General features: G+C 41.5%; 1 protein-coding gene across 1 annotated transcript in view; it reads left to right on the forward strand.

The window, feature by feature from the left end:
* The window catches only part of oaf (out at first), a 473,547-nt gene extending 457,337 nt beyond the window's left edge, over positions 1–16,210 (forward strand). Inside the window, exon 5 of the mRNA XM_068229233.1 lies at positions 12,611–16,210. Coding sequence (XP_068085334.1) covers positions 12,611–12,888 — 278 coding nt within the window. The 3' untranslated portion in view covers positions 12,889–16,210. The remainder of the gene's footprint in view (positions 1–12,610) is intronic.
* The last annotated feature ends 3,331 nt before the right edge of the window (positions 16,211–19,541 follow it).

The following is a 19,541-nucleotide window of genomic DNA, read 5'->3' on the forward strand; positions in this document are numbered from 1 at the left end:
GCAACAGTTGAAAATGAAGGAGCAGAGTCCCCCAGTGTGTTCTGAAAGTCGGCATGAATTTGCTTTGCTTTCATACCTTTCTTTACAAAGTATTTAATCACTGCTCGAATCTCAGTGTTGTCCATTGCCACAAATCACTACGCGGGAACAACAACAAAGAGTCGTCACTACCACACTCCTGCAGCTAGAACACTGACGCGCCACGTGTTCACCCACAAACAATGTGTGATTATTGCGTGGAAACCTCGTTGCTCTAGCACTGACGTCTTCCGAGAACTTTTCAAACCGTCCTCGTGCTTTATTTTAGAGGAGATATCATTTATGTAGAGGACAAACAAAAGAGGACCAAGAACAGAGCTTTGGGGGGTTCCTGCCTTCCGGAGTCGCCACTGAGAAGCAGTATCTTGTACTGTAACACGTTGCATACGATCTGTAAGTTATACGGTGAAAAATTTTAAAGCAACTTTACCGAAAAACGATTTGAGCTTCATCAGCAATGTCTGGGTGTTTATCGTGTCAAAAGCACTGCTGAAGTCAAGGTGTGTGAGTATTGTCACTTGTCTTTCGTCCATTGCTTGTCTGAAGTCGTCAGTCACTTTGAGTAAGGCAGTGGCTGTGCTATGACCCTTCTTGAAGCCAGATTGAAGGGGATCAAGAAGAGAGTGATCCTGAAGGTATTCCAATATTTGCGCATGTACTGCCCCCGTTTTGCCGGGCAGCTCAGCCGGTAAGCAAAAGTTCCCAGAGGCGGAACGTTCGCTTACAGGCAACGCTAAATTATAGGGGTCAGGGACAATCTAAGGACTGACGACAAATGAAAACAGAGAAAAGAAATGGGTTTTAACATTTATTAAATAAAATAACAGCACTTTCCAGATTCCATAAATATTTTCAAAATCTTGAAATAAAATATTTATCTCTTCCCTGCTGGAATCCACCCGCAGTTCTCCATTAAATTTCATTCTGCAAAGATACAGAACTAAGTCTTAATAAATCGTATTAGGAAATTAAATAAATTATTATTTGAGAAAATCCTGTCTCAAAATATCAAAAATCTGAATTATTTTCCCTTTTTGAATTATTATTTAAATTAACAATACTCTTCGATTCATTTTACCGTGAGTCAAATTTTTACCTCACACAAAAAAATCAAATAAATCATTTCTATTAATTAAATATTATTCTAATTAATTATTTAAGCTTCAAATTATAGAATAAAATTATTTTGAAATCAAATATCCAACTCATTTGATTCTTATCTTTACGTCAATTGACCTAGTGTTGTGCACAACTCACAATAAAGACTTAAAATTCTCGCATTGTAGCGTTAAACATTTTACATTTTGTGAGCTTAGTTCATTGACGCGATCCTTGCTTAAGTATTTTCCCTCGAAGCAAAGATCTTAATCTATCTTATTCCGTCATAAAATTACTTAAAGATTCATAATTGAGCCAAATATGCTCGCCACAAAACAACAAAATAATCGAAACTTTACGCGCTCAGCGTACACATGTCATGACGAAATATAACCATGGAAATCACAATTATAAACAAAATCAGTCATTCATCCATCTCACATTCAAGCTTTGGTCCACGGTAATATTATCAATAGATTTATCGAATCCTATCTCTTGATTTTTAATTTTAAATTTTATTTGAAATATGAAAGTTTCTCTCGATGACAATATCAGACAAGGGCTACCATTACGATCGTCTGACGTGTGATTGTGACAGGATTATCACTTTTCCAATGAAATAGATTCCACAACGATGTTCCAGGATAATTTTACAGCAGAAATCATCACTAAAAATTCCATAGAACTGCCTACCGTCACAGATAAATAAACATTCGCGCATACGGTCTATGAGTCACGACTACGTTATTTTTAACCTCTTATTATCTCAAATTATTGATCAACATGTGCTGCATAAGAAGAAATTATGTTCAAAAACACACTCTCTTCCTTAACTGACTCATGTAATGGACACACAAATAAAATCCTATCTTAAGATCCATTTACAAGACTCAAAAATACCAATAACAGTAAATGCAAAATTTGTGGACATTCAAACCACGACCAATATTCCAGGTCAACATCTACTTCAATATAGCACACATTAATCACTTATAAGCACAGTAATAATTACACTCATGACCTTCAAACATTCTATTAGACCGTAATAATGCCAATTATTATTATTATTATTATTATTATTATTATTATTATTATTATTATTATTATTATTATTATTATTATACGCGCGCGGTCGCGTCATCGCAGGCTATGGTTTAATGAAATCATAGATGACTCTATTCTATCTCGAATCTATGGTAAACCACAAGACATCAAGGAAAAATCCTAAATTCACAGAACACGTCGATCTTCTGTCCCAAATAATTCAAAAATTATTCCATCATTAATTTATAAATTAATAACTATTATCGCGTGGGTCAAATATTTTTAACACTTTCCTAGAGTTATCATGGGACAGTGAGAACATGTCACGAAGCACTCACTCAAATAGAACAAAATATAGGTCCCAAATACACTCTCACACACATCAAATCTACCAACACCAGTGAAAGAAGAGTGAAATTCCTAACTACAAAGATTATTAGAAATGATCTCAAATATTCAAGCAAGGACTACGTCTACATAATTATTACCACAGAAAATAGAGAAAAGTATAATTTGAAATCTTAGCTGTAGTAGACTTGGCTTCTGGACTCGGTTGATGATCAATGAATATTTAACCAAACTCCATCTCCGATGTTATTCTCTCCCGGGCTGAATTATGCCTCACATTTTAATTATACATGGCTGCAGCAGGCGAGGACTTAGGACAATTACAAACTCCGTCGTAATGCTGAAGTTCCATTCTTCCAAAGTATTTCAGGACTGCTAGGAATCTTGCGTCTGCTGGTGAAAGCTGAAACTAAAAGATCTGTCTTAGAAATAGTTCATAACACACACTCGATTCTTCAAGATGGCACAGTTTTTACCTACTTTAGAAAATTTTCTTCAGATTTATAAAGTTAAGGAAATCTGAACTGCGGCGTTTCCGATATTTCTGTGATATAAAATTTCCTCAGAAGCAGAAAATTTATCGTCTTTCCTCAAATGAATGCTGGTAATATTCCACGTCGGATACGCCGTTTCCAACAACACATGTGCTCGAACAATTATTCCCGTAGACAACTGAGCAACTGAGCGAATTAGCAGAACAGAATGCAAATGAGCAGTGAGCAAATGATTTCCCCATGTACATGGGTATTTATTTCTTCAAGACGTAGGTGTGGCTGAGATTTTGCGATCGGGCTAACCTTGCGGTCCAATTGGTTAAATATCATGACATCAAAATCTCAAAGTATTGATCGCTTTTAATCTGGTCAAGTTCCTGTCCACGTGCCACCCCTCTGATGTCTTCAACAAGGCACAAAAAAAAAACCAGACTCGCACACACGGCACGGGAAAAACCTGTTTCCTGCTGGCTAGCAGACAGTGCAGAGTTGAAATCACCTTCCTGGATGACAATTTTATGCATTGTTCCACACCAGTACTAAAATATTCTTTCCACACAAACCAATAACCAATTTTCAAGGATAGGAGTTTCGAACCTGGGTTTTTAGGAAGTGGAATTACATTGGCGTACTTCCAAACTGTCGGCAATGTGCCGTTTTTGAGACAGTAATTAAAAATATGGGTGAAAATGGGTAGAATAGCGCCAATACTATTATGTATGAAAGTAATAGGAATTTCATCGACACCGCTTGCTTTGGATTTAATAGAATACAAGACTTTCTTAACTTCATTAGTGCTGACGATACGAAAGGCAAAGCCGGGGCGATTTTGTGGGACAGGTGCTGGGGCGTTATTTACGTGTGGTCTGTTAAGTGGATTAGACTGAGCTCTCTCTTCCGGAAATACTCATTTAAATCGTCGAGTGGAATGTCAGGTACCTGAAGCTGTTCATGTGTTTTTCCTATGCCCATGGCTCAGAGATGCCTCCAGGCACTAGCCGTATTTAGGTTACTTACTGATTCGCGAACATAGTTTTATTCCTAACTAGCAAATGTACCCGTGCTTCGCTACGGTATTCTACATTGTATACGGATATCGACGTAAAGACTGTGCGTGCAGTAAATGAGATTGTTTTAAAATTGCATGTCTCTTAGCCTTATCCTAGAAATAGCATCGGGAGGTCCCCATACGTTGTTTCCAGTGTAAAGTGAGGGTTGCGGAGTTGTGATGATAACGGCAGGCTCACTTGCCTACTGCCATTCACAATCGAGTTGGCAAGTTTACATTATAATTGCAGGCCCCATTGGCTACTGCGCGGTCACCATCGATTTGGCGAGTTTTAGTTACAATGGCAGACCCATTTCTACTTTCAGACAGATTACAGTTGATGAGCTTTTATTATAATAGCAGGCAACTTCCCTACCACCAGTCAAAATTGAGTTGTGCAGTTATCATTATAATGACAGGCCCTTTTTACTGCTGCCAGCCAGCTTACTGCCAGTCACACAGAATTAGTGAGTTTCCATGAAAATAGCAGGCCACTATGCCTAATGCTAGTCAAATTTTAGATTGGAACATTTGTTTATAATGGCGGCCACCCTGGCCTAGAGCCAAACACAATAGGGTAGGGGACTATCGAACAAAACTGCATGAACCCTTGCCTTCTGCAAGACAAATCGAGAAGTGAATTATTCATTAAAATAGTAGGCCCTCCTTACTAATGTCAATTACACAGGAGTTGGAGAAGGACCCCATTCCTACTGCCAGCAGTCAAAGTCGGTGTAGGGAGTGCTGATTACAATAGCAGACACACCCTTTCTCGATCGCTACAAATCGACAGCAATGAATATATATAGGTGGACATACGAAAGTATATGCATGTTTACAATATTGTAGACTTTCATTTACAGATTAACTGCTGCTAAACGGTACGTCATATTGACAAAGGATTGTACCGTAAGGCGCAGTATTTAGCGATCTAAATGGTTGGTCCTATGATATTTTCTCGCATCCCATCTATTCATGGGTCAGATTGAGTCAGAAACGTTGAATAGGTTGAAATTTGTGTAAGATTATCTTACATTGCATTACTTTTCGGATAATTATGTGACATAGCATTTGGCTCACATATGGGTACTGGGTGGGCCAATGTTCGTGTAGAGTTTGATCATACTATCCTTCCTGTAAGTGATTGAAAGTATGAATTATATAGGTAAAGAGTCCAAATTTACTTAAAATCGAGAAATAGAGACGAATCTAACATTATAAGCGATACAGATACGACAAAAAGTCATAAGCCCAAGGTTGAAGATCACTCCTAATTCAACGAATGTTGTGCCATCCGTTATGCGATAGGACTTCCCGTTTATCCCACGAAATACCTAGAAACGAAGGTCTGCACCATCATTAAAATTGCTTCCATATTTCGATATTCCTCGGGGATAAAAAATGAAAAATTAAAGATCTGTAAAGTTTTTCGTTCTTTTACAGGCTGAAACATAATTTTGCCAAATTTTAATTTTCTTGCTTGTCTGGCAGATTATGCTCCAATCTGGATTTTGGGTGAGGGGGTAAAAATTATGACTTTCAGGAAATTAAACCGGAAAATATGCAGACGATCATTATTACCCCTCAAACGGGTATCTGTACGAAAATTTCACCAAAATAGTCAATGTACAGGCACACACAGTCGTTACGATTTTATTTATATAGATAGATAAGGAATCTGCTCCATTTACAACACATTTTGGCTACGTCCGCTGGACTTAACCTGCAAAACCAACCGTTCATGATATCTCACTTATTAATCCTCCTGTCGAAAAATTCACATGAGAACAAAAGGTTTAGACATGGATTTCCATTAAGGATTGTAGATTTCGATTAATTTCGGATGTGCATATTTTGAAGACATGCAAAATCATGGTTCCGGTTTGGGATAAACCCCCAGTAAATTTAGGTATTCAGAAATAATATTGGCCGTAAAACCTACACAAGGACAGGTGGATTCTAAGGAATAACTTACCAAGGGAGATGTTCAATAAATTTCCAATTTATTTGCAATCTCTCTCTTTCTTAGCATTAATCCCGACTTGCAGGGTCTGCTGCTTTGCTACATCTCCTCCATTTCTGTCTGTCGTTGACATCTTCTGGTGTTAAGCCAACACTGTGCATGTCTGCCCTGATGTTGTCAGTCCATCTCTTTGCCGGTCTTCCTCGTGGTCTTGTTCCCTCTGGGTTGATGTGGAGCGCTGTTTTGGCAACTGAGTCGTCCTGTTTTCTCATGACGTGGCCGTACCAGCGGAGACGGGCTTCCCTCACTTTGTCTATGATGGGCGCGACACCAAACCTTTGCCGGACATCCGTGTTCCTTATGTGGTCACATCGGGTCAGCCCCATGGACCATCGAAGCATCTTCATCTCCATGGTTGTCAACATTTGCTCCTGTTGTTTCGTCATGGGGCGACATTCAGTCCCATAGATCGCTGCTGGCCGTACCACACTCTTATAAACTTTTGCCTTTAGATATTGAGGCATCTTTTTATCACAGAGGACTCCAGTGACCTGTCTCCACTTGAGCCAAGCTGCATTTACCCTCATCCGAGTATCAGGAGTGGTGTCACAGTTTGAGGTGACGACGGATCCTAAGTACTTAAATTGCATGGTCTTCTGCAGGTCTTCTTCACTGATACTTATGGTACCTCTGGTTTGGGGGCCACATTCCAGGTATTCTGTCTTCTGGATATTGAGGTGCAGTCCATTTTCAGCCAGTCTGTCCTTCCACGTTTGAACCTGATGCTGGAGTTCAGGACGGGTTTCTTGTGCAAGTACCACATCATCGGCATAAAGAAGGGTCCAGGGATGTGAAGTCTGTATGTCAGCTGTTGCCGTATCCATGCAGAGGATGAATAGCAATGGTGAAAGGGCAGAACCTTGATGAACACCCAGAGTGATATTGAAAGGCGGAGAGATTCCAGCAGGACTCCGGACAACACTAGTGGAATTGCGATACAGAAGTTGCACCCAGCTTACATACTCTTCAGGGACGCCATGACAGCGAAGAGCTCGCCAAATAAGTTCGTGTGGGATACGGTCAAAAGCCTTTTCTAGGTCTAGAAATGCCATGTGTACACTCTTCTGTCTCTCTCTGTGCTTTTCCATCAAGAGGCGTGTGGCATGGATTGCATCGGTGGTACTGCATCCCTTAATAAATCCACACTGGTTTGGTGTTACAGAGACAATACATCTGAGTCTGCTGTCAAGTACACGTTCAAAGATCTTGAAAGTATGACAGAGGAGTCGTATAGGGCGATAGGTCGAGCAATCACTCACATCTCCTTTTCCCTTCCAGATTGGAACTGTTGTGCTAGTTGTCCATGTGTGTGGAGGCTGTTTCTCGGCGATGATTTGGTTGAAGAGTGAGACAAGGAACTCTGAAGCAGGCTTTCCGAGCATTTTCTAGATTTCCGCTGGTAAGTCATCTGGACCAGTTGCTTTTCCATTTTTCATTTTGCTAATGGCAAGCATTACTTCCTCGGATGTAATTGAGGGAACAGGGCCTACGATAGGATCAGGACTAGAAATTGGTGGATGCGTAAATTCTTTGTTGCTGATGTTATTAAAGTAATCTGCCCAACGCTGGAGAATGGATTGTTGATCTCGTAGCAGTTTGGCGTCGGCTCCCTTGATGTGCATGACGTGTCCAATGTCCTGAGTTGAACGGTGACGGGACTTAGCAAGACGATATATATTGTTTTCTCCTGATGGTGTGTCAAGCTGGTCGTATAGTGACTGGTAATAATGGTCCTTTGCTGCAGCTACAGCTCTTTTTGCTGCAGATTTCAGGTCGCGATATTGCTGAAGATCAGTATCAAGACGTGAGTTCCACCAAGTCTTGTAGGCTATCTTTTTCTCCTTGATTGCTTGCTTGACTTCGTCTGTCCACCACCAGGTTTGTTTATCAATATATTTTCGTCCGGGTATGGTTTTTCCCAACGTTTTTGTCGCCGCCTGATGTATTTGTTCCACAGCATCTTTCCACATGTCTTGAACCGATTGATCGGACTTCACGGAGAAGTTTGCCAAGGCTGTCATCAACTCGTTTCGTTGGGCATTCATCCGCCACCACTTAATTCGGTCAGGCCCAGTCTTAGGTTTAGGTTTGGGTTGTGTAACATTGCTACGAATATCGAGGACAAGCAATCGGTGTTGAGGGGCAATGCTGTCATACGGAATTACTTTAGTGTCCGTTACCAGCTTAAAATCTTGTTTACGGATTAGCCAATAATCAATCTGAGTAGCATGACCACCGCTTGTATGAGTAGCCAGATGTGTTGGCCTCTTTTTAAAATATGTGTTGGTAACAATCAGATCATGAGCCTCTGCGCAATCGAGTATCCGACATCCGTCATCGTTTCGCACACCAAACCAATTTATTTGCAATCATTCAAGAAAAGGCTAGGAAAACAACATTAGGGAATCTGCCACCTGGGCGACTGCCCTAAATACAGATCAGTACTGACTGAATTGAATCAAGTTTGGTAGAAATATATTCAGTAGTTTTCAAGTTATAAAAACTCATACAATCAAACCGACAAACAGACACCAAAGTTAAGAAATATTCAGATGGCCATTATTACAACTGAAACGGATAACTGTACGGAAATTCCGCCAAAATAGCCAATGTATAGACAGACGGTCGTTGCGATTATATGTATATAGATGACAGATAAGAATGGGCACGTTTGAAAGTGCAAACCTTCATTTCGAGATTTACTGCTCCTAAACGGTACGTCATACCAACAAACCGTTTGCACCATCAGACGTCCCTTTTATCGCTCTACATGTTTGGTGTTAAAACATTTTCTCGTATCTCACATATTTATGGGTTCGATTGAGTTACAATATTTGAATGGGGTGAATTTTGGGTACATTTTCATCATTTTACATTATTTTTCACATACTTATGTGGAAGCTAGAATCATGAAATTGGGTTCGCATATAGCCATTGGTCCTGTCAATGTGCGTGCCAAATTCGATGACTCTACCTTTCCTATAAGTGTGTCAAACTAAGTAATACACGTGTAAAAAGCACAAAATTTACGAATCATCGAAATATACAGCCAAGTCTACCCTATAAGGGAGAGAGAGACGACAAAATATCACAGGACCAAAGTTGTAGATCACTCGAAATTGAACGGAGATCGTGCCATCCGTTTTATGATAGGACTTACCGTTCAGCCGCGAAATACCTCGAACGAAGATCTGCACCGTCATTAAATTGCCTATATTTCGATATTATTCGGCATAAAAAGTGAAATATTTAAAGATCTTGGAAGTTTTCCGTAGGTTACCGGCTATAACGTATAAATGTGCTTAATTTCAATTTTTCAGCTCGTGTGGCAGATTGTGAGGCAATCTTCATTTTGGGCGAGGGCGGGGAGGGGGGTGTAAAATTTAGGACTTCGAGGAAACTATAGCTAAAAAATATGCAGGCGGTCATTATTATCTCTTAAACGGAAATCTGTAAGAAAATTTCGCCAAAATAGTCAATGCACAGATACACGATAGTTACGATATGATTTATCTAGATAGATAAGGAATCTGCTCCTCGTATCTCACATATTTATGGCCATTTTACCTTTTGGTGTAAAAAGCACAAAATTTACGAATCATCGAAATATACAGCCAAGTCTACCCTATAAGGGAGAGAGAGACGACAAAATATCACAGGACCAAAGTTGTAGATCACTCAAAATCACCGACCTTCCATGTTATCTCCCGTATTAATCCTCCCGTTGAAAAATGCACCAAAAAAAAAAAAAAAAAAAAAAAAAGAAATTAGAATTGGATTTCCAAACAGTTTGATCCAGCCAGGTTTGTCTTCTACTTTATATGTTGTGGGAGAGTAAAAATCACCATTTCGGTCCCCTATAAAACCCCAGTCCATTCCGGGAATTGGAAATGGTATAAACCTTAAAACCTACCCTTGGAAGGGTGGATGCTAAAAATAAAGTTTGGTTCAAATATGTCAGTAGTTTTCAAGTTGTAAGAAATACGCTTTACGCGCACCCGCTCTTGCGTTAAGTCCGCTGGGATTTGTACCGAAAAACGGTCCGTTAATGATATCTCCCTTATGAAATCCTGTTATCGAAATGATGCGCATGAGAAAAAAAAGGTTTAGAAATTAATTTTCATTAAGGCAGGTAGATTTCCATTAAGTTCAGTTGTGTATACTTTGAGGGAGTGCAAAATCACGGTTTCGGTTTCGTAAAAATCCCCACTCAGTTCAGGGATTTAGAAACGATATTTGCGCTAAAACCTACACAAGGACAGGTGGATTCTAAATATGAAGTTTGGTGGAAATATATCCAGTAGTTTTTAAGTTATAGGACAGACAAGCAGACAAACACCAAAGCTAAAAATGATGCAGATGGTCATTATTACACCTGAAACGGATAATTGTACGGAAATTTCGCCAAAATAATCAATGTACAGACACACGGTCGTTACGATTTTATTTATATAGATTATTCTATACTGTTCATAGTCATTTGGGTCCTGAGTACGTTTGTAATGTTGGTAAAGAGCATCACGTTAGGACATCATATTTTTAACTGCAGGGGTTAGGCACGGATTAGGTTTCCGGGATATTCTGATCTGTCTTTTCGGTGCATGTTTGTTGTATAGATTGTGTATTAACGAATTAAATGTATTTATTTTTTCATCAATGTCTGTCAGATTTAAAATGCTGTTCCATGGAAGATTGTAGGCATCGTGTCTTAATTCATAGATGTCGATATCTTTCATATTCCTTCACGTTATATACCTAGGTTTATATTTTGGAACGCGAAGTGAGTACGCAAGAAATATAATATCGTGGGTGGACACAGCCGGTACTGAAATTTGTCCGTGGGTTACCACTTTCTAAGGGTTGTTTGTTACTTTGAGATCTATTAAGGTGTGGGAAATGTTGTTGGCAGTACGTACATGGTTTGTAGGGTCAGAGGGAAGGATAGACAAGTCACATGAGGAAAACAAGTCTTCTAGTTTCTTAGTATCGTATTTCTTCGTAAGTAGATTTGTATTGAAGTCGCCTAATATAATGATATATTGATAGGCTGGTAGCAAGTTAAGTTGGTGCGTTTGAAACTCGGTCAAGTAAGATACTTTAGGTGTTCGGTAAACCACTCCAATAAGTATTTTCTGTCCACTAGCAACTACTTCAACGAACATAAACTCCGTCCTCGGCAATTCACCGTTCGATGAGGTACAAATGACACGGCTCTTCAGGTCATTTCTACAGTAGAGAACAATTTGTACGATCATGGCGGTAGAGGTTATAGCCGTCAAGACGAACCATGTTGTTTGGAATTGATGGCGATAACCAGCTTTCACTAATACCTATCAAATGGGCGCTATTTTTGTTAAATATAGCCTGAATTTCGTCAATGTGTGCGGGCAAGCTTAGGCTGTTCAAGTGACAACACGGGAGAGTATGAGGATATAGTGAAAGTTCTTGTTTCAAAAGGTTACCGGCATCTATGTTCTGTCAAGGAGTGAGGGGTGTGCTATTCTTAGAGAGGTCATTGGACTGCTGACTGGTTAAGGCACCACACACACACACACACACACACACACACACACACACACACAATCACACACGTAAGTTTAATAATAATAATAATAATAATAACAACAACATTTAGTGGGCACATCACAATGGTCATATCACTCTGATAATCCACCTAACCGCCTCACATGTAGGTTCAGTTCATTAGGTGAGCTAATGTGGAGCTTTTTCCCGTCTTCCAAATGAACGATAATGCGGCCGTCCTTCGTCGAAACTCGCCGCATACCCCAGAAGTCCCGAGCTTTACGCAGTACTTCTTTCCTTGTGGATGTCAGAGATTCGGTTATTAATAATTTGGTACCTTTAAGAGCTCGCTTGGCGCGCCAGATGCGGTCTCTTTCATGGCACCTGAGGAATTTAATGATGATCGGCCTATTACCTGCGGACACCACCTCAGCTGCTGTCCTCTTCATACGGCCGAGTCTATGACATCGATCTGCGTTGTCTATAGACAATTCGATGTTGTGTTTTTAACTTACCCAGCGGCACAGCGTACGTGTCCTCGTTGGGGGTCTCACAGACACTATGAAGGAGTAGGCAGTTCCTTCTGCCATATTGCTCTGCCTCGTCAATCAGGATGTCCTGCTGGTCGAGACGTTCCTTCTTCATTTCACTGAATTCCTCTGAAATTATTTCCCGAAAGTCCTGGAACACTGAAGCGAGGCCGGTTGGCAGCACTGGTCGCGCCACGAATATTAAAATAATTATTATCTGGCTAATATGGCAGGTGAATTGCGGAGCACGTTTACTCGCGTTGTACAGCGCGCGCCATCTTCTCTGAAGTTAGTTTATAGAAGTTAGTTTTATTTTTCGGGAATTATTCACGAAGTAAGTTGCCTGCCTCAGGTTTTATTGAAATCTCTCTCTCAGGTCGTGGTGTGTCCTCACCGTCCATCTTAGTGTAGTGCATTGAGTAACGTCAAAGCCACTAATAACTTTGTTTTCTGTTTTATCCAGGTGCTTCCCTGTCGGCGCTCCTGTCTGCAGTCACCCGTGTCCCACCCACAGCCACACCGCGGTGCCTGGAGACGGCGGACCTGTGGACGCCGTGCGTTTGTCACCTGGAGACCTGCATCGGCTGGTATCCTTGCGGCCTCAAGTACTGCAAGGGCAAGGGGGATGCGAAGGGCAAGGGCGGTGGTGGAGAGTATAGATGTGGTATCAAGACGTGTAAGAAGTGTAGCCTGTTCGCTTACTACGTACGTCAGAAACAGCTCTGCCTCTGGGATGAATGACCCAGGGCTTACAGCTGACGGGACTTCGCCATCCCGTGAGCTGTTATATCTAACTGGCGACAACCATGGAGCTACGTAACATCTTTACAAGGAATAGAAATCTGAGAAATCACAAATATCATCAGAATTGAATTATAAATGTTGATATAATCAGTGATATTTTTTAAACAACATGAAGGCATAATTATTAATACAGAATATTATCACATGAATGTTCGCATTCAGTGATATTGCTGACCGTACGGAAAGGGTACGCGCTACATCGCTGACGATGTCTGTACACTGCGTATAAGAGAAAAGGGAAGCTCACTGGCCACAAACCTTAAAGTACGCGGGTGGGTCGAGCCTCCTGTATCGTCTGAATCAAGAAATTCCCTCGAAATGAAGGTGACTCTTTTCTCAAGGAATGGAGTCCTGTGGAAGAAAGCATAGTTTTTTTGTACTCATTTGTTGTATTTCGCTCCGCGCTCGTAGAGGGTGTTGCGTGCTCCTTCTGTCAGCTGACGGAACATCCTCGAGACCAGTTTCACCGTAGTAGAGCTGAGCAGTGCTCGTGTGCGAGTACGAGCTCTTCAGAATGCTGCACCGCATGGTATCATTAGGCACCTGCTATTGAAATGTTGGCCTAGAAACCGAAAGTCAGATGTTGGTGCTAGTAGATACTGTGTACGAGTGAGCCAGGCAATTGAGGAGAGCGAAATGGTTTGTCAGAGGACGGAAAGACTAGTGCAGAATGTTGGAACAAGGACTGAAGAGAGGCGTAGGTTGCAGGAAGTCAGGGATACTGTAGGAGAACAAGAAGGTACCAAAAGAACGAGTGAGAAGAAAGCTATGGACAAGCTCAGTTCGCAATCTCCGAGGAGGTTCCAACTTTTCCCGTCCTCCTATGCTGTTATCTAGTGTGTCCAAACTGGTTGTTTGCATATCGATGATAATCACATTCTAGGGTGAGGTGGTTAATAATTGAACCATTGGTGCGAAATGCTGACCTAGGCACTCTTCGCTAGCATCGATTTTCTTCATGTCTGTAAGAGGAAGAGTCACCACCACCAGACTGGACATTACTCTCCTCTCCAATGGTAGCGAGATAGATAGATCCTTCCATAAATAGGACACAGCTGTTCTTGTCTTTATTGGAAATGGCTGAACCAAGGTGGAGCATTTCCGGGGCGTACTCCAATTGCTTGAAGATGTCCGCAGTGGATGTAATTATTTTATTGTTCACGTCAATTGAGCTCTGCCATTTTGTTTTCAATGAGTGCAGTGTAATCTGCATAACGTAGCTGGGACACTACCAACAGGAAATTCGCCACCCACTTCCTCGTGATGTACTCGCCGCCGGACAGCTGTCATACTAGTTCTTTATCATCCAAATCAGAAATGCACGGATACCGATCTCCTTCTGGTAGTCTAAACAGTAGATATGAGAAGAAATTGAAATTTTTGCGTTTTTCAGTCAACTGACCGATGTTTTTATCCAGCTTGTTCAGCTTTCTCTAAAGAAAAGAAAGCGTTTAAGCCACTCTTGGGTGTGGAAGTAGGTCCTGTCTATGATGATGTCACCACTTACGTCGTCAGGACCTCGGCTACCCACGCAATTTCTGCCTCTTGAGGTGGGATGTCTGGTTTCATTTCAAATCAATGCCAGACGATAATCCTCCGTTATGCTGTTTCTTCCTTGTAGAGTCCTCACAATATTCCTTCCGTCTTTTCCATAGTCAAAGGCGTGGATTTTATTGCCCTTACGGTCGTTTTCGTTCTCTGGCACGGCTCACGATGTACTTTCCTGAATCGGCACGAACACAAGTTGATGATCCGTTCCACACTCACCTTCTGGGTAGGTTTTAGCTTTAACGGATTTTGACCAATATGAAGTCTGTTTGATTCCTATAAGACCAGTTGGCCTTGTATACAATGTTCTGATATGATGTTAAAAAAGAGTATTCGTTACTTATAACTGTGATTTCTTTCATCAGTTCCATAATTCCCGAAGACATTCGTGAATTAGTCATCAGTTGTCGTGACACAGATTACAATAAAAAAAACACCGTTACGTCCCTGGTTGGGGTGTTCTTCGTCACACACCTGCACCCAGTAACCACATTCATTAGGTGACTGGGAGCAATGTCAGTGATCGTGTGAACGTGTCTTCCTTCGGTGTAAGTTGCTCGAAAGTAACTCAGTTTTAACGCTTTGAGCACGTGCAAATTCAGGGCATTTGTCCATTTCAGAAATATTTGGTAGTAAGATATGAATCGAAATCATTGCATAAAATAAAAGAATTGCTCTGATTCCAGAAAGCATTTGATCCTTTATAACTGACATTCAAAATAATAAACCGAACATTCTTGCCCCTGGGACTTTTGAAAATTGAACGACTTTTCAAATATGCTGCAGTTTCAGAAATTTTAGTTAAAATATTACTTAGACTGCAGTAATCAGGTAGTTATTTCAGGATGGTGTTAAGAAAGCGTGTCCCTCACTCTGATCAAACCGTTCTTAACTTTTCTCCAAAATATAGTAGAACTTCGATTATCCGCGGGGAATAGGAGAGGAACGCATAATTGGTTCGTGTTGTCTGTAAGCTTTACTACCAACCGTTTGCTTGTCCGGAGTAAATTAAGTCGTGTTCGTCCGACACTTCGAAGAATGAAGGTTTCGGGAACGAAAGCGAAGGGCGTGAGAATGAAACGCTCCCTAGACCGGAAAAGAACAAGAGTTGACCAAGTGAGGTCGGATAGCAGACTCAGCTAGGGGACCCTTGGTCGCCAACCCATGCTCCGAACATGATGTATTTTACCGCCCCCAACTGCAGGAACTTTGAGAATGAAGATTAATTTTCTTGCTCCACAGCTGTAGTTCTCCCTAATAACCGCGACGATGACAAACAGTACCAACAGTGTGTTTGCGACGCAGCTGAACAGGACGGCTCTCACTCAACAGATGTGATGGACGCTTTATACCTTCTCTTTAAAAGAGACTCAATGCCTTGCAAACACATACAATTTTAGTTCGGATTGTTAATTATTTTTAAAAAATCGAAAGACCGTCGGATAATCCGATTATCCGTTAACGGAGAGACGGATAATTGAGCGTCCTAGCCTTCTTCAGCAATATTTGACAATTTGAAAAGTTACAGTTTGAAATAGAAGGTTCTTTTCGCTCAGGGAAATGAATACACGGTTTTGTGGCCAGTCATGTGTACGTCGGTTGGACAGCTTGCTCTCTTGTACATATTCTTGTAAATAATGTCTGTTACTCCTCTAATCCCCCAGCAGTTTTGTACTTGCTCTTTTGTAATAAATCGATTGCTGTAATAATATTGCGTCTTGTTATTTTCGTAAGTCGGGAATGGATAATTAAGGGACTCTTTGTCGTGGTTGAGAATCAAACTAAAGTATAGCCTGCTCGACTCGGCTGGCATACAAGTCTCCAAATTGCAGGAGGCGTTTGCAATTTTGAACAGTTTTTTCTGAAATATTACAATGAAATGGGCACGTTATTGGTTCACGTCAAAAAGTACCTGAATTATCAATTTCGGGCTTACGGTTTACTCTTTTGTCATCCCTAGAATGCCGAGTATTGAAGTTTGCTATATCCAGTATCTGTACCATGTAAGCCCAGGATATTCTTCTGTCTTTGCTGGAGCTATATAATATTTGGACTGGGCACCTCTCCATACGATTACATTACTGAAATACCAAGGAAGGAAGTGTTCCCACCACTAGCCAGCAGTCCTGCGCCGTCACGTCTCTTCGTTCATATTTAAATATTTTTAACCCCTTCAGTCCTGAATTCTTTTTTTTTTTTGAGAATATTATCAATGCAGACAGTACCATATCTATATATTTGTTTGTGCATTAAAATGCACCCTTTTAAAATTAGAGCAGTACCAAGGACCCGGACATCATTTGAGAGGTTTCGAGAGCAATTTTTATACAATGTAATTCCCTCTTCCTTTATTCTATAATAGAAATATATTGTGAATGTATAGCTTCACAATTACGAGACTAATGGAGATTCTCTTCTTATTTGCCATAGACTACGTCTCAGAAGGACCAGACAAAGATCAAGTTGAGAAACACTCGCTCCAGTAAACTGATCGCGTGATGGGCCATACGCCTTCCCATTATACACAGCCTGCTTGAACATGAAGTTCGTGTTTTGTATTGCCGCCGTTTCCCGTGGGGTGGACCGTTCGTAAGGATCGGGTGATATCTCGGGCTCAAATAGCACGCGGCAGATATGGAACAGACATTTATCAACAAAATCGGGGACGAAAAATCTCCTGAAGAATAATGAATTCAAATTTTGTCATTGATCTTAAAGTGAATTTAACTGAAAATAATTTAATTTAGCTGAATTTAACATCAACAAAATAATTATTTGACTGAAAATATTTAACTTGACAATGATGACAAATTCAGTCCAACTCGTTGGCTGAATGGTCAGCGTACTGGAGTAGTATAATAGACGGGTTCTGCGGCCTCCTCCTCCTCCGGCTCTCGGAAGAGGCCTCCTCCTCAGCCAGTGGCCTCCTCCTCCACCTCAGCCAGTGGCCTCCCAGTGGCCACCTCCTCCTCCACCTCAGCCAGTGGCCTCCCAGTGGCCTCCTCTACCTCAGCCAGAGGCCTCTTCCAGTGCTGCCAACTTAACCTAACTAGCGCGAGATAAACAAAGCCACGTGCTTTTTGACAGACAACAACGCACCGCTAACCTCAGTACTGCCATCTTGACGGGCCTAAACCTCAGTAGTGCCAACTTAACCTAACTACTCGAGATAAACAAAGCCACGTGTTTTTTGACAGTCATGTGCTTTTTGACAGATTTGTAAACAAAGCCACGTGCTTTTTGACAGCTGTCATCGACAACAACGAATCGCTAACCTCAGTACTGCCATCTTGACGGGCCTAAACCTCAGTAGTGCCAACTTAACCTCACAAGCGCGAGGTAAACAAAGCCACGTGCTTTTTGACAGCCACGTGCTTTTTGACAGATTTGTAAACAAAGCCACGTGCTTTTTGACAGACAACAACGCATCGCTAACCTCAGTACTGCCATCTTGACGGGAATAAACCTCGGTGGTACCAACTTAACCTAACTAGCTCGAGATAAACAAAGCCACGTGCTTTTTGACAGCCACGTGCTTTTTGACAGCTGTCATCCGCCATCTTTAAACTACAGAGCGCTGTGCTGCCCTCTTTCGTCACCTGTCATCGGCAGTGCTGCCATCTTGGCGGGCCTAAACCTTAGTGCTACCAACTTAACCTCACTAGCTCGAGATAAACAAATCCACGTGCTTTTTGACAGCCACGTGCTTTTTTGACAGCTGTCATCCGCCATCTTTAATCCATAGAGCACAGTGCTGCCCTCTTTAGCTACTTACCTTTGAAATGTGGTGGCGGATAATTTGAAAAATGCTTTTTGACAGCAGCCATCTTGCATCGCAAACCTCAGTGCTGCCCTCTTTAGCTAGATACCTGTGGTAGCAGACAATTCCACGTGACAGCAGCCATCTTTAATCAAGAGAGCACCGTGCTGCCCTCTATGTGGTGGCGGCAAATTGAAAAATTCCACGTGCTCTTGTTTGGAAACAAACTCACGTGCTTTTTTTTGACAGCTACCATCCACCATCTTTAATCAACAGAGCACAGTGCTGTACTCTTTAGCTAGATACCTTTGAAATGTGGTGGCGGCAATTTGAAAAATTCTATGTGCTCTTGTTGGGAAACAAAGCCACGTGCTTTTTTGACAGCTGTCATCCGCTATCTTTAATCAACAGAGCACCGTGCTGCTATCATGCGGGCAATTTCGTCACCTATCACCCGCCATCTTTAATCTACAGAACACCGTGCTGCCCTCTTTATGGCTACTACCTTAAGCATGTAGTAGCGGGCAATTTGAAAAGTTCTGTTAGCTATCATCCGCCATCTTTAATCAAGAGAGCACCGTGCTGCCATCTTTAGCTAGATACCTTTGAAATGTGGTGGCGGCAAATTGGAAAATTCCACATGCTCTTGTTTGGAAACAAACTCACGTGCTTTTTGACAGCTACCATCCGCCATCTTTAATCAACAGAGCATAGTGCTGCCCTCTTTAGTTTGAAATGTGGTGGCGGCAAATTCCACATGGTCTTGTTTGGTAAACATAGCCACGTGCAGCTATCATCCGCCATCTTTGAGCACCGTGCTGCCCTCTTTATCGCAGTAGATGTAAATTCGTCACCTGTCATACGCAGTGCTGCTATCTTTAGCTAGATACCTTTGAAATGTGGTGGTGGATAATTTAAAAAGAAAAATTCTACAGCAGTCCTCTCTCGACGCTAATTGCATAAGATGGCGGCTATACATGACTCCTTAAGGGTGCTTACGCAAGACGGCTGCTATACAAAGGTTCTTATGAGACGCCCTTGGGATGCTTGCGCAAGATGGTGGTTATACAAGGCTCCTTATGAGACACCCTAGTGATGCTTGCGCAAGATGGCGGTTGCTCTTATGAGGCGGCTTAAGGGTCCTTGCACAAGATGGCTAGAGACGTCCTAAGGATGCTTGCGCAAGATGGCGGACACAAGATGGCGGCTATACACATCTCCTTATGAGACGCCTTAAGGGTGCTTGCGCAAGATGGCTGCTGCTCTTAGCTTAGAGGCTAAC

The sequence above is a fragment of the Anabrus simplex genome, chromosome 9 (genome assembly GCF_040414725.1).
Source record: "Anabrus simplex isolate iqAnaSimp1 chromosome 9, ASM4041472v1, whole genome shotgun sequence".
Lineage (NCBI taxonomy): Eukaryota > Metazoa > Arthropoda > Insecta > Orthoptera > Tettigoniidae > Anabrus > Anabrus simplex.